Source organism: Thamnophis elegans, chromosome 4 (genome assembly GCF_009769535.1).
Source record: "Thamnophis elegans isolate rThaEle1 chromosome 4, rThaEle1.pri, whole genome shotgun sequence".
Taxonomy (NCBI): Eukaryota; Metazoa; Chordata; class Lepidosauria; order Squamata; family Colubridae; genus Thamnophis; species Thamnophis elegans.
Window position 1 is genome coordinate 31356622 of NC_045544.1, and position 16747 is coordinate 31373368.

Genomic DNA, 16747 nt, shown 5'->3' on the forward strand with positions numbered 1-16747 from the left:
AGTGGGTTACTAACATATCACCAGGATCGGATGGATTACACCCCAGGGATCTGAAGGAACTGGCAGACGAGAACTCAGAACCACTGAACTATAACTTTCATAGATCATGGAGCACTGGGGAACTACCAGAGGACTGGAAAAGAGCTGATGTGGTTCCCATCTTCAAAAAAGGGAAAAAAACAGATCCAGGAAACTACAGACCTATCAGCCTGACCTCAATACCAGGGAAGATTCTGGAAAAGATAATCAAGCAACGAATTAGCGAACACCTAGAAGCAAACAAACTAATAGCCAAAAGCCAACATGGGTTTGTCAAAAACAGATCACGCTAGACTAATCTTATTGCATTCTTTGATAATGTGACAAAATTAGTGGACCAGAGGAATGTCGTCGATATAGTTTACTTGGACTTCAGTAAGGCATTTGATAAGGTAGACCATAACCTACTACTAGATAAAGTAGGAGAATGTGTGTTAGACAGCATCACCACCAGGTGGATTTGTAACTGGCTGACCAACCGCACTCAACATGTAGTCCTCAATGGAACTGCATCTTCATGGAGGGAAGTATGCAGTGGAGTACCCCAAGACTCGGTTTTGGGCCCAGTACTCTTCAACATCTTCATCAATGATTTGGATGAGGGAATAAATGGGGAACTCATCAAATTTGCAGATGACACCAAGCTAGTAGGAATAGCCAACACTCCAGAAGATAGGCTAAAGATACAGAAGGATCTTGACAAACTTGAACATTGAGCACTACCTAATAAAATGAAATTCAATGGTGAAAAGAGTAAGGTTCTACATTTAGGCAACAAAAATGAAATGCACAGGTACAGTATAGGTGGTACCTTGCTCAACAGTAGTAACTGTGAAAGGGATCGTGGAGTCCTAGTGGACAACCATTTAAATATGAGCCAGCAGTGTGCAGCAGCTGCCAAAAAAGCCAACACAGTTCTAGGCTAAAAAACCAGAGGGATAGAATCAAGACCACATGAAGTGTTAATACCACTTTATAATGCCTTGGTACGGCCACCCTTGGAATACTGCATTCAGCTTTGGTCACCACGATATAGAAAAGATGTGGAGACTAGAAAGAGTGCAGAGAAGAGCAACAAAGATGATTAGGGGACTGGAGACTAAAACATGAAGAATGGTTGCAGGAACTAGGTATGTCTAGTTTAATAGAAAGAAGGACTAGGGGAGACACGATAGCAGTGTTCCAATATCTCAGGGGTTGCCACAAAGAAGAGGGAGTCAAACTATTCTCCAAGGCACCTGAGGGTAGAACAAGACACAATGGGTGGAAACTAATCAAGGAGAGAAGCAACTTAGAACTGAGGAGAAATTTCCTGACAGTTAGAACAATTAATCAGTGGAACAGCTTGCCTCCAGAAGTTGTGAATGTCCCAACATTGGAAGTTTTTAAGAAGATGTTGGATAGCCATTTGTCTGAAATGGTATAAGGTTTCCTGCCTAGGCAGGGGGTTGGATTAGAAGACCTCCAAGGTCCCTTCCAACTCTGCTATTGTATTGTATTAACTGCGGTGATTCACTTAACAACTGTAGCAAGAAAGCTCGTAAAATGGGGCAAAATTCAATGTCTCACTTAACACAAATTTTGGCTTCATTTGTGGTCGTAAGTCAAGGACTACCTATATGTGAGAGAAACACTGAACTCTTATCCACCTTGAATGCCTTTTGGTTACAAAGATGATTACAAATATAATCATGCTTTATAAGCGAGATATTTAAAGTTTCTAGATCTATGGTGTCTTAACCTCTGCTGAACAAAACATTCAGTTTATACATTGATAAACTGATATATATCTTCACTCCCTCTCCCATTTTAACAAGAACAGTTAAAAACTAGTGGTTGAACAGGTTTAGCAGGTTGGGTTGATGGTTTTACTGCCTACCCTTTCCCTAAGGAGGATAGTTGCTCTACATATGGGACAATTCCCCATCCCCTTTTGCATTAAAAAAAACCCTCCATACAACCTGTAATCTGAAATACATATAGATTTGGGGTGTTTCTGGGAGTACTATGTCTCATGTTTATAGTGTCTTTCCTAAAATCTGATGGGGACGTGTGCGTTCAACCACTGTTATATAAGGTGAATCTATGAAGCCAATCAATTCGTAACCTGTAGACTGAAATATATCAGTTATTATCCTCCAAAGGGCAGTAATTTGGTAGTGCGCCACGCCTGAAACATCACTGGATGCGAATGATAACACAAAACCCATAATGTCTGGAGTTTCTCTGTTATCCAGGTTATGGTTGTCCCAAAAGTGTTGTTCAAAAGACAACTGGGATTTCTCGTTTTTTTCCCTTCCTCATCCAAGAAGCTGCAGTGGAAGAAAAAAACAATAGGACAGTACAGTTGCCTTTTGAACACCTTTGAGATTGACCCATAGTATGTTTACTGACACATCATTATCACAAGTTAAAATTACATAAGACCAGTCTCTAAGAATCCCTTTAAAAGTTGTCATCAAGCTGTAATGTTGATTTAATGCGGATGTATTAAATGTATAAGAAGTAACAGTATATATTCAATTGTACTTAAAATTTTAAAAAAATTAATCCAAATATTAATTTTGTTTTGGCCCCACCACACTCAAAGCTCAAATGCAGCACTCAGCTACAAAAGGTGGCAGATTACTAATGCTTAAGCATTGTTATGATGAACAAATTCTTTACCAGTCTAATCAGAGGTCCATTTGGTTTTGGTTTTGGTTTATATTTGAATAAATCAAATATACCTCATAATTCATTGTGATTCTCAAGATGAATAACAAAACATGTTATTGGATAATATTAAAATTAGAGAATCTCTTTAGTGCTTCCTGAATAAGAAAACAGTGTTATTTCATTGGTTATGAAATGCCCGACAGTGTTAAAATAGCAAATGAATTTGTTTAGTTAAACAAATCTAATTCTCTTTGAACAAAAGAGAAAATAGAAAATGATCTTTTTAGAATCTCAGATAAGTCTTTCACAATGTTTTTATTTACTTATTTACTCAGTATATTCCTCAGCTATCTTGACCTCTGTTTTACAGATTTTATAACTGGAGTTAAGTTTAATCAAGTATTTTGTCACAAAATCTTTATCTTCAGAAGATATCCTTAAAAATCTAACATGTGATTTAGCAACAAACTCAGTAGTTTATTCCCTTTGAGTCAACAAGTCCAAAACATAAATCCAAAACTTTATCCATCTTGAAAGAAGATTTATGTTTTGGACTTGTTGACTCAAAGGGAATAAACTACTGAGTTTGTTGCTAAATCACATGTTAGATTTTTAAGGATATCTTCTGAAGATAAAGATTTTGTGACAAAATACTTGATTAAACTTAACTCCAGTTATAAAATCTGTAAAACAGAGGTCAAGATAGCTGAGGAATTTGTCTCTATCCTATGCAATGTTGTATGATAGCTTGCTGGGTATACAAGTGATTGAGGTGGAAAAATGGAGAGATGTCTTTTAATTCTGATCATCTTTGAAACATTTTAGTTCACTTTAGTGGTGTCGTATGTGGTTTCTCTCTTTTGTATTTTTGACCACCCAGAGTCACATTATTGGAGTTCGGCACTATATAAAAGTTCTAAATAAATAATTTATAAGTTGTGCTTTGATTAGCAGCATTGTGGAGATCCAAAGTGGCACTAGGCTCTCCCAAGTGATAAAAGGGATCCTTTGTTCGTGGAATGAATGTTCAGCTAGTAAATGATAACACAGATTTTCAGGCTAGGGCAAAACTGGTACGTCATTGTGCCTTATTTCCTTCTAAAAGTATTATACCACTCTCAGCCTCACATTTAATTGCTTGTAATGATGATATTCTGAATCCAGTCTGTTCTGGGCTAAAAAATCCCTAATCCACAGGCTGCACCAACCAATTTGATGTAGTGGTTAGGGCTTCAGGCTAGAAACTGAGACATTAGGAATTCTAGTCCTACCTTAGGCACAAAGCTAGATGATGACTTTGGGCCAGTCATTGTCTCATGGAAGGAAGGAGGGAATGGCAAACCACTTCCAAAATCTCACCAAGAAAAGTGCAGGGACTTTCTAGGCAGTCACCAAGAGTCGAGACTGACTTGAAGGCACCCATCCACTCATCCAGTACACCCATATATACTGTGTTTCCCCGAAAATAAGACAGGTTTGACCCTCAAAGTAAGTGTTTGGCTTTATTTTCAGGGAGGTCTTATTATTTTTGAGGTGCAGGAGGCAGCAAGTGTGGTCACCTTATGGCTGCTGCTGTGTTGCAATATTTTCGGGGAGAGCTTATTTTCGGGAGAGGGCTTATTTCAGCATATGTGTTCAAAAGTCCGATTGGGCTTATTATCCGGGAAGGTCTTATTTTCAGGGAAGCAGGGTACTGCTCACAAAGGTGAAGCCATCAGACATGGGCTGCCGAAGCCAGTTTTACACTAGATAGCAGAAAAGAGCTGTGGGGAATTTTCTGCTGCCATCTACAGGTTCCATAATATTTTGTAGCCCAAAATATTCAAGAGTATGATTATATGCATACAGGTAGTCCTCTCTTAGTGACCCTAATTGCAATTCCATCACTAAGTGCACCAATCATTAAGCAAAACATCACGATTGCCCCACACTTGGCTTCTCCATTTTGGCTTGCTTTTTGTAAAATAAATAATGACCTGGTGTAATATATCAAGTGTTGTTGTTCATCTGAGGCTGTATTTTATCTACCGGTAGTTTTAAGAACTGCTAAGGACCAAATTATTTTTACTATGTCCTCAGATATATAACCATAGAATTCAAATAAGATGTACTTTCTTTTTCACATGACTATTTTGCTTTGGAAAGGAAAAGGACAAGTGTTTTTATTCTTTTGCAAAAATTAAAAAGTAATTTTATTTGTCAACTTTTTAACTGCTACAAATCATACGATCAGAACAGAGCTATACAATTAAATTAAATTAACATCTACAGTAATCATGGCTGGAAAACATTACAATTAATAATTCTGCATGGTAGCACGGGTCTCTCATTGAAGGTTTGTATTAGTTCCAGTTCCCGGAGAACATCTGAGCCCTCGATCACCTGTCTAAAGTAATAATTAAAAAAGAAACCCAAGTAAATCCTTGGAATTTATGTCAGTTGGATTGATATTAAGCCATAGTTTAAGAGTACTATTTGTTTGTTTGTTTGATATCTATGGCCGACCATCTTGAAATACAACTCTGGGCTGCTCTTAGCAGTAATAAAATTATAAACCATATAATCAAGAAAGAAACACTAAAATGAACTAAAACACTTGGTACCCCAACCATCTTCTAGGATTCCCCAATAGTTACCGACGCGCTCTTATCACTCTGCCCCAATGCCTGGAAAAACAGCCAGTCTTGAAGACCTTCCGGGAGGCTAAAAGGATGGGTTGCCTGCTGAATTGTTGGGAGCATGATGTTCCAGGGGTAAAATATTACCTGGTCAGGCGAACCAATATTTCCGATGATCTGCTGGGCAACGATCAGCTGTGACGCACGATTTATGTTAGCTAGAATGGTCAGATTTCCTGCTTTTTAGCTAATCTAAATCACAGCGGATTCCCCCTCCCTGTTCTACTTACCTTTGCAGACTCGCAAGACTTCAATACAATACAATACAATAGCAGAGTTGGAAGGGACTTTGGAGGTCTTCTAGTCCAACCCCCTGCCTAGGCAAGGTGGATAAAAGTTCAGTGTTTCTCTTACATATAGGTAGTCCTTGACTTACGACCACAAATGAGCCCAAATTTTGTGTTAAGTGAGACATTGAATTTTGCCCCATTTTACAACCTTTCTTGCTACAGTTGTTAAGTGAATCAGCACAGTTAATACAATACAATAGCAGAGTTGGAAGGGACTTTGGAGGTCTTCTAGTCCAACCCCCTGCCTAGGCAGGAAACCCTATACCATTCCAGACAAAAGGCTATCCAACATCTTCTTAAAGACTTCCAATGTTGGGGCATTCACAACTTCTGGAGGCAAGCTGTTCCACTGATTAATTGTTCAAACTGTCAGGAAATTTCTCCTCAGTTCTAAGTTGCTTCTCTCCTTGATTAGTTTCCACCCATTGCTTCTTGTTCTACCCTCAGGTACTTTGGATAATAGTTTGACTCCCTCTTTTTTGTGGCAACCCCTGAGATATTGTAACACTGCTATCATGTCTCCCCTAGTCCTTCTTTTCATTAAACTAGACATCCCCAGTTCCTGCAACCGTTTTTCATATGTTTTAGTCTCCAGTCCCGTAATCATCTTTTTTGCTCTTCTCTGCACTCTTTCTAGAGTCTCCACATCTTTTCTACATCGTGGCGACCAAAACTTCAAAATGTTCTTTTTTTAGCACTGCGGGTGCACCTCAGGCACACATGCGTGCACAAATCGTGCACTCGGTGGCAGACTAACTGAACTGGTAGCAAACGTCAGAGGATTACACCACTGTGGTATTCCACAAGATAGAATAATGCAGCTACCTCACTTCAGTGAATCGTCCCACTAATATTGCTTTGAGTTTCATGATAGAAGAAAGGCAGGAGAGAAACATTAAAAAAGAAAAGAAAATGTTCCCATGTTTCAGTTACAACATTTATACTTGGGATACCCAGAGTGACTTTTTACACATACCCAAAAGCCACATATTTGGTATTCAGATATGGTGCCGGTTGTAACGTGATGTAGAATTGGGATGCGTTGGTGTGACGTCCTTTGTTGACCATTCCAAGAATCCCTCTCTTATCATGGGGAACTGCAAAACTTTCATCTAAAAACAGTACAATAAGCAATATATTGGTGTGCATGTGTGGATGTACCTACATATAAACATACCAAGGCTGATGAAACTGTCTTTATCCCCATTGAATTAATCTGCACAAGTTAAGAAGTCTTGGTTAGTCAATCCAGAGGTCATTTTCTTAGTCTTTCCAGTTCTTGCAAAAGAGGCTGGGAGGCTGTTGCTTCCTTTTTAATAGCCTTCTTTCCCTGGTCCTTCATCACAGTCAGCACCATAATGCATACTCACTTGTTTCTCTATATGGTTTTACTCCCCCATTGAAGTGGAGTTGGAGTACATGTCAACATGCCTTGTTTTTGTAGAGGATCTCTGAGGTTTCTTGATCATGGACACCAGAAGGAGCAGTTTACCTCTCAGATGACATGGACTGAATCATTTGATTTACGGGGAATTGGTTTGGCCCTAAAGAGACCTGGTTGGGGCTGAAACCAGGTTGCTCTTTATCCTGGCTCCCTGTAAATAAGGCTATAGTGTAAGCACATTCTCTATGGTCCACTAATTTACTTTTTCTAGCACTGTATTCACTTGTCTGCTTGCCTTAGTTCATTGTAATATCTATAATGCAACCAGAAAAAAGTATTGATCATCCCCAGTTTTAGACAGAAAGATGAGAAATACCTATTATGTACAATTCACAAATCCACCTCAAAATCGAGCTCCCCACTATTCCTTAACATGACAGTGATTTGCTCTGTGGTTCCTAGGAATAGTCTATTGCTCTCCATGCTTTATAGCTTTACTTCTCCTGGTGATGATGGCCAAAAATCAAACCACCTTGTGAACTATCGAGAATTTGGAACATTTGAGTTCTAAACTGCTTCTGAATCTCTTCAGCTCAAACCTGACCCTTTTTATGAGGAAGTGGAAAATGGCACTTGTAATACAAATGATTGGCATTTGCACTGATTAAAGTAAGAGCTTCAATATCTCAGTAACTCTATTTTACGCTATTTCTTTCAATTCTGTTTCTCTTAGAAGATTATTTTTTACATCTAGGATATAATCATTGCCTATGATATGTGTGAAACACATATCTGCTATTTATGTAGGACCAGCTTTGTTTAAGAAAATACTTCTACCTTCAAACACGGGTCCATATATGGATTCACCTCCAGTTCCTGTTCCACCATTTATATCTACGTGTATTATGAAAAATAAAATAAAATAATACATTATTTTTGATATCATAAAACAGAATTTTAAATAACACTGTCATATATAATATTATGATTTGTAATTTTTGTCTTGAAGCAAAATTAGGAAAAATATCAGAAAAAGGAAAAGCACAAAATTATATATAAATGACTATTTTATAGATTATCTGTAAAATGATTCTAATAGTTCTCTTTCAGTGAAACGGTTGTCTAGAACTTTACATACATATCCACGCTTGAGAAGCCCTTATATATTTCATGATATTGGGAAGAGTTAGTTTAATAGTTATTATTAACAGATCCTGTAATATAGGGAACTCATAGTATTACAGTTGTTGCTGAAATACAACTCTCGACATCCAGGACTGGTCATGTTAGCTTGGTCCCTGGGAAGGATAATTCAACAGCAGTCAGAGGACCACAAGTTCTCAAATGTTGTTGTAACAGAAAGCCCACAACATCTTTATTAAATATATACTTAATGACTATTCTATGTTTAGGCTTGCTTCTATCTGAATAAAAGGCTTCCATCCAGATAAATTTATATAAACTTTAAATTTTGTGTAAAAATTTGCTCCATGTTTTATTTTTCCTCCATGCTTTTTAATTTACTGACATGTGATTAAGTAAAAATATAATTCTTATCTTAAGGTTTGGTTTTATTCTGGTGATAGGGTGGAAGAACACTCTCACATGCTGGATAGTATACCAAACCTGTCCCATGCTTCACTCCATGAACAGGTTTCAGTACATACCTCCTCCTTGTATCCAGCCATTTTTTACAATTCGATGAAAAATTGAATTCTTGTAAGTGAGTACCAGTCCAGACTCAGGGTTCTCTTTCTCTCCTGTACATAAACACTTGAAATTATGGCATGTTCTGGGGCAGATATCAGAATAGAGCTGGACAATAGAAGAATATGGAAAATTTCAGAAGCTCAGTTCCTGAGGTCAGTAGGAAAAGAAACATTACATTAATTTATGAGATCAAAGGATCACAATTAATTATGTATATTCCAGATTTTTTTTTATCAAAGATTGTGATATCTTTTTAAAATGAGTGTTTTATCCTCATGAGAAAAGACAATGCATTTTAAAACAGGAACAAAGAAACATGATTCAGAGATTGAGGTCTTGAGCATGGCCTCCTACTGTTATCTGTTCTATTATTTTATGGTGCCATAGAATTACTTTTCTGCCTCAGTTCAACTGCTCACTATCATTTCACCCATCTCAACTGACCAATAAAGCAATAACGCTAACAGCCCTTGGCAATGGTGTTGCCTCTCTTTTGGAACACCTGTCCCTTGCCAAGGGGTTCTCCTGTCAATGTTTCAGTTATGTTTCAGGAGGTTTTTAAACTCCTTTTCTTCTAAAGAGCTTTTGGTTTATGTTTTAAGAGAGGGAATGCACAGATCTATTTTCCATGGTGTTATGATAACATTAATTTTAGTATTTGCATGTTGCAATAGCTTATTTTACATTTACTGTGAATCATTTGGGAATGTTCACAAGGACACAATGCAGAAATTCAATATGCATGCATGCATGCATGCATGCATGCATGGATAGATAGATAGATAGATAGATAGATAGATAGATAGATAGATAGATAGATAGATAGATAGATGTAGAGAGAGAATGAACTGCTTGATTGGAAAACTCTTATGGTATAATGCTAAACATGTTAAAGAAGAAACAAAAAGGTTTGAGGAGAATTGGCAGTAATTTACTGGATTGCAGCTTTAATAAATCCTTTAAGTTTTATTTCATTTATTTCATCAAGTAAGCATAAGTTTGCATTTGAAAAAAATCTAAATCAAAATATATTTGTTTTTATGTTCTGAGAAGGCATTGCATCTTCAAAAGTCATTCCTTTCTCTTTATTACACATATGCCTATGCATACATATACTGTACAAGGTAGAAGGGATTGTACCTTCTAAGGCAGGGGTGTCAAACTCACATAGTCATGGTGGCGTCACATGACATATCGGGACTTTTCCCCCTTTCGCTAAACTGGGAGTGGGCAGCACATGATGCATCCAGCCCATGGGCTGGGAGTTTGACATTCTAAGTTGACACTTTTCACATGCATTTTTAAAGTACTTATGTAAAAATGGATTTTATAAAATTTACAACTTTGCACCCATTAGTGGGCACAAAATATTTTAAAATAAAACTGACTGATCAAACCAATACTTGACCAAGCTGAAGCGACAAAATTTAGGCTCTAGAGACCAGAAATGTTGTACACACTATTGCATTGTCATCCAAATAATTCTGATGAGCACTCATTCTCTAACGTCCATCCATGTTCGAACGTGTAGTTGATTTTACATCAGGAATTGGACCTTAAGTGTTTAAGTAACAGTTTTGAACCTAAGTGTATTTGCTTCCATGTACAAGATAAAAACAAGGATTGTTTGTCTTTTCCTTGGGCAACTTACCTCAAAGAGCAATTTTCCAATCGAAACTTCCTGAATGGCTATTTCCATGAAAACAAACATATGCTGCCAAGATAAAGAAACCAAACCCTATGGTTAAAGTGAATGAATCACTGGATAAAGATTACTCCCTTCTGACACTGAGTCATGCTTCAGAAGGTAAATGGTCACATTCCAGTAAGTAGTCAATTTCATCAGCATTTCCCTGAAGCTATAGCTTGTCAATATTTAGCATATTTGATCAGTAATCATCAACTAAACTTCCAAAAGAACTCAGACATCATATGGATGAGTCTGGAAAGCATTCCAGAGTACATGTTAATAGCAGAGGCTCAGGATTCATCTTAGATCAAATGTGAACTGAGGATATATAGAACAATCCAATGTATCTGTGAAATTTAAGCAAGGAGAAGAGATTTTCATTCAGTAGGCAAGCTGTGTTTTAAGGCTTGAATTAATTCCTGGTCATCCCCAGGTTTTCCACTTATTCACTGTTACTGAACCTATGCTGGGAAGGGTGTGCCAAAGCTTCATAAGGGTTCTATGAAGGACTATATGGAACTCAATGAAGTACATAGATAGCTTTGGATAGGGAGGGTGGTGGTGTATAAATTTAGTAATAAAGAAAGAAACAAACAAATGAATGAATAAATAAATAAATGGAATGAAAGTCACCACATAAACCAGGATAGTGAAAGCACACCTGTCAAGGAACAGCAAGGCCTGCAAACATGCCACAGTTGAAACTCTGTAGGCAACAATAGTGTTTTTTTAGAGAAAAGTATGTATTAATGTAAATTAGAGTAAATAATACTGAAAATATGGTTGTTGTTTTTTTTAAAAAAACAACCTTCCTCCTTTGTGAATGATTAAAATGAAATTATTTCCAGCTTCATTGTACCACTGCTATTTTAGCAGACATTAAGCCTGAGATCAAAACAGTTTTTGCAAGATAAACTCTGAACTTTCACAGTGAGTGATCGCCTATGTTCCACACTGCATTCTTGAGATGGTGGGAGCAGACTTTTTGGGGAGCTTTTGGGGATCATTTTGTCCCCAAAATGGATTGAGAATGTAGTCCAGGGGTGTCAAACTCCAGGGCCACGAGCCAGATGTGTAACACACCGGCCATGCCCACCCCTGGTTTAATGAAGGGGAAAACAAGTTGCGATATGTCCCGTGATGACAATGTGTTGTCGTGAGTTTGACACCCCTGATGTAGTCCATTCAACAAGCCTTTTATGGTATAGGGCCAAACATTTATTTTCCATCCCAGATCTGAGCTGCACGATAACTTCCATATCATGTACATTACCAATTTTTGCATCAGACTCGGCAGGAACTCACAGCATTCCAGACACTTCACCCTTATTAAACACTTGGCTTGATTTGGCAGAAAACTCTAAAGTGTGACATGGCTATATTAGAATCTTTATGCCAGTTAAGAGTGAAGCCCTAAATTGTTTGTTTGTTTGTTTGCGCACAGCCGTGCAAAGAATTCAGATGCAGCTGTGCTCCAAGGTGTAGGCTTTTTCTTCCTGTTCTTCTGAATTCATGATATTGGCCAATCTCATATGCCCTTGAGAGGCAGCTGAAAGATGTTAATGGGACAGTTGCTATTTACCTTGGAAGTGCATGATTCCTGACAAGCTCAGCCATCCAGACTGAGCTCTGGACCTCAGCAGCCTGTTTTTAATCATTTACTCACTCACTGACAATCTCTATTATTTTTCAACTGGCATATTGCATATTTTCATTCATATATATATATATATATATATATATATATATATATATATATATATATATATATATATATATATATATACACACACATACATACATACACATACATACACACACACACACACACACACACACACACACACACACACATACATACATACATATACACAATTGAAAACTAAATAGCAAATAAGTATTACCGGCTTGAGTCATACAGCCAGTGATGGCCCTGGAGTTATAAACTGGCTTATCATGGCTCCAGCATCACTGATAATGAAATATACTACAGCCTCCCACATAGATGCATTCAATATTTCAATTTAAAAAGGATGCTGGCATATCCTTGCTTGGCCTGGAAATGTCACTAGCAATCCATTTTAGTTTATTTGTGAGGATTGTTTGGACTTTCCTGGAGGGTGGGATTTTGGACAGCCATAAATTTGTCAGAAGCTATTATTGGTGTTTATCTGTAAAGCATGATATAAGGAAGAAGAGAGGGATTTAAATCTATGGTTTTAATGTTAGTGTTTAGTAAGATTTATGTGGTTTAAATGCCACAAAGTGATGACTAGAGCAACTTAAAAATTGGGAGAAAATCTATGAATTGAAATTCTCCTTGTTACCCCTAATTTTCTAAAGCCTTTTCAACTTTATAAAATTAAACAAATGAATTACATATAATTTTATGTAAATTCCAAATATTGTATAGCCATCAGTGAAACTTCTAAAAATCCAAATATCACCTTTTTGGCTTTTAAGTATTTTGTGAGGAAATCTGATGTAATTGCTTCATAAAGTGCTTTGGGTTTAAAGTCTTTATAATCCCAAACATCATAAGCCCACTTCAGCAGCATTTTTTCATCTCCAAGAAGCTGACCATCAACAAAACACAGCACATTGGATGGATATTCCCATGTTTCACCTCTCAGTTCCTGCGATCAGAAAAAATATATTAAAGACTGATACACATACCATAGAAAATCCCTAAACATTTTACATTGGTGATAAAATTAAGAATAGATCTCAAAAGATAACGATGAGTTTTTGCTAAAAGATTCAAGTTTGAAAGCATTACATAAGTTGATCAGGATTTCCTATTTATTACTGAATTTCTAACCTGTCTTTCTGTTTCTTCAACTGTAAATTACTGGCTATATTAAATGCATCATACTAAGCCATAAATCGTTCCTTCTGGCTTGTTTTATTGTGGAATTCCAGATTCTTTGTCAATTGTGGTTTATTCAACAAATCATAATTTAGTATAATATGTTATAATGTTAGACCTCAAACAAATCACTTCTCCTTAATTTAGGCTAATTTGTCCTGATTTCGAAATAGAAGTCACACAATCAGAAATTAGCCAACTATATTTAACCTACCATGTTGTTCAAACCAGTTTGAACAACTACTTTGCAGTTCAGTGTGGTATGCAAATTCTGAAATTAGAATAATAAAACTACCATAGTTAACTATAAATAAGCATATTGTAAAAATATAACCAGAAATTAAAATATACCTTCTTTTTTTCTTGTAGATATTCATCCCATGCAAACTGCAATAAAGGAAGTACTTTAGGCTCAGCTATCTTGGTGGGGAAATTTCTCCTAAGAGTCTAAATATGCAAGAAAAAAGTTTTAAAGACTGAGCTATGTTTTATATTTTATAATAGTGCTCCTAAACATAACCATTATAACACATATAGCAGATCATATAAGTTACTTAAGTAACAATATTTTGGGATCACTTATAAGTGAGGAATTTATACAACTCTACTTCCTATCATACATCATGCAAGTTTTATCGTGATAATGATAAGATGTCAATTTCTTTTGCATTTATTATACATGAGTAAAATGGCTAAAAACAGCTTACACAATGGAGACTTGCAAAAGGAGACTTGCAAGTCAAGAAATGTATATTATCAAGCATCAGTTCAACTGAATGGTTCTTAGTTAGCTTCCACCTCCCTCTACAATATATTTCATTGTATCTCATAATCTAGGAAGTACGTGTAATGAACTGACATATATTTATGATGTAGCATCAGAACTAAGTATCTGAATGAAGGTCAATATCCTTTCACAGAAAAATCTACTCTTGAGAGTTATTGATAAATGTAAAATTTTAGTTGCCTTCCCTTTGGTTTAGCCATTTTGTTCATAGTAGCTCTCCTACATCCCTACTTGCTTTTCTTTGTAGCCCTCCCAACTCTTTAAAGGAGATGAGAAGTTGTAGGATAGATGTCTCCTCCACAGTCAATGAAGAAGGCATTCCATCAGTGGATTTAATTGGTTAACACCCTTTTAGTCTACTCAACTAATTAATTCTTGGTTTTTCATAATAATGTGTGAGTTGACATGAAGTGGCCTAGGAGAAACAGCCTTCATATAGCTGCTTGAATAGTAAGAATATTTACTTTTTCAGTACTTTTTGTGCAGACATAATTCCCTCCTAGTGTGACATTCTCCATATCTCCACATCTGCAAAGATTTTCAGCAACTGAACTAAACATTTGAAAACAGTCACTTGGGGACAGTTTTTCTCCACCATGAAGGAAATGACAGTTTTATTTCTACCCAACGGAAGGAAATTTATTTTAGTTTATACTTATTTATTTTATAAGTCCATTAGCTGCTACAAAAGCCACGAGAAATGTAGGAATGGCCAGTTTGTCAGGAGCATTATTTTTTTAAAGTTACAAAAGCCTACCTTATAACTGCATACTGACAGCATAGAAGATAGAATCATAGGGCTGGAAAGGACCTGAGAAGTCTTCTAGTCCAACCTCCTCAAGGCAAGAGATCTTATACCATCCCCATTAAATGGTTGTCCAGTTTATTTTGGAAAACCTTCAATGATGAAGCACGTACAACTCCGGGAGGCAAACTATTCCATTGATCCATTGTTATATCCAAAAATTTCTCCTTCCTTTTAGGTTGGATCTCTCTTTAACTAACTTTCCACCCATTAGTTTTTATAACACATTTAAATCTTGAGCTCAACCGACAATTCTGTTCTGGAAGAATCTACCATTCATTGAGCCTTTGCAATACCATGTTTGTGGTCCAAAGAGCTCAGGGGCAACATTATCAACACAAAGAGCAACAAGGAAAAAAGAAGCAGTTCCCCAAGATGTAAGCAGTGAATTTGCAACAAGGACCTGGGCCCTGGGAATTACCTCCGCTGCGTGAGCTGCCATGTGAAAGGAAGGTTCAGTGAGCAGGCCCACCACCTCCACTTCTTGGCACTTTATGGACTGACCACATGGGTTCTTCGGCCACATTGCCACAAAGTTTTATCTCTCTTCTCTTTGCTTTTCAGCCGCCCAACTTCTTCTCAAGCAGCAGCAGCAGGAGAAAAATCAACAAGTCCCCTCACCATAGCAACTCCAATCAGGTGCGACCGTTCTCTCCAACTGGGAATTCTGCCAGCCAGCAACTGATTCTCATCAGACTTTCCCTTTTATCTAATCATGCAACATGAAACCCAACCGGCCAGCTGGGAGGTGCGTTTAAATCTGATAACTAGCTGTTGTTATCAGCCCAGAATGTTGATTTTCCAATGAAATATCATCATGAGATAGTGGTGTGTTGGCTCACTGAACATGTTGAGCTGTGATACCCACTGAGAAGAAACCAACATACTTAATACTTTTCTTGCCTATACATTCGTGTTTTGAGGGAATTATTTTGATAGTACATATTGATTAATGGTGCCCTGTAGAATTAATTTACACAGATGATAATAACATTTGCTTAAAATCTCGATAATAACATAAAGTGCTTTTGGATTGGTGGTGGGCTTTGCTAAAGGGCAATTTTTTGTTCTCTTGATTAGTACAGTTAAACAAATTAATTCTTGCCGTATTTAAGCTTACATGCTGATAAAAACAGCATGTAAGGTAACGTCACATGCATAAGAACAGAGCTTAAAGTTAATCATTGAGAAAACATGATAAATTTAATATACATGTAAGTCATTATGTTATATACCCAAATTAGATCAATCATTGACTGCATGTGATGAAGAAATGTGTATTGCTTTATGAGTTTATTCCAGAGGTGGTTTCCTACCAGTTTGCACCTATTCGGTAGAACCGGTTCGTCAAATCTACCGAACCGTTTAGAAGAGGTTCCACCAGTGGACCCAGAAAGCAGGCCACACCTACAGAAGAGGTTCCAATATTTTTTGAAACCCACCACTGGCAAGGATCTTGTAACTTGACAGCTTTTAAGACTTGCATGCTTCAATGCCAGAGTTTCTGAATAGCTACTTGGACCGACCTAAGTACTAATTCATAATTTCATATCTGGTCACATGGGTGGCAAGCCACTCCCACAAAGGAGGCCACACCCACAGAGTAGGTTCCAACAAGTTTTGAAACCCACCACTGGTTTATTCTGACTTGACAAGCAGTCATTACGGTCTGGGATAATGAAATTCTAGAACACAGGCTCAGTAACACTTTTTCATAGCTCCCGCAACTACTGTTACATTTAAGTAAGGAACTAATATTTGGAAAGATTACACCTCTCCAATGTAGCATAAACAAGAACAAAATACTGTATATACTCACAGATAAGCTGAATCACAT

The 16747-nt window shown here is 37.1% G+C and overlaps 1 protein-coding gene across 1 annotated transcript; it reads right to left on the reverse strand.

The window, feature by feature from the left end:
* Window positions 1-4903: 4903 nt before the first annotated feature.
* PPIL6 (peptidylprolyl isomerase like 6) lies at window positions 4904-15488 on the reverse strand. The gene is made up of 8 exons (XM_032215014.1): window positions 15332-15488; window positions 13670-13765; window positions 12897-13085; window positions 10411-10473; window positions 8717-8864; window positions 7887-7943; window positions 6642-6777; window positions 4904-5083 (listed from the first exon to the last, which is right to left on the reverse strand). Exons 1-8 carry the CDS (start codon window positions 15434-15436, stop codon window positions 4972-4974), a joined length of 906 nt encoding a protein of 301 aa, XP_032070905.1. The 5' UTR covers window positions 15437-15488; the 3' UTR covers window positions 4904-4971.
* Between the last annotated feature and the right edge of the window lie 1259 nt (window positions 15489-16747).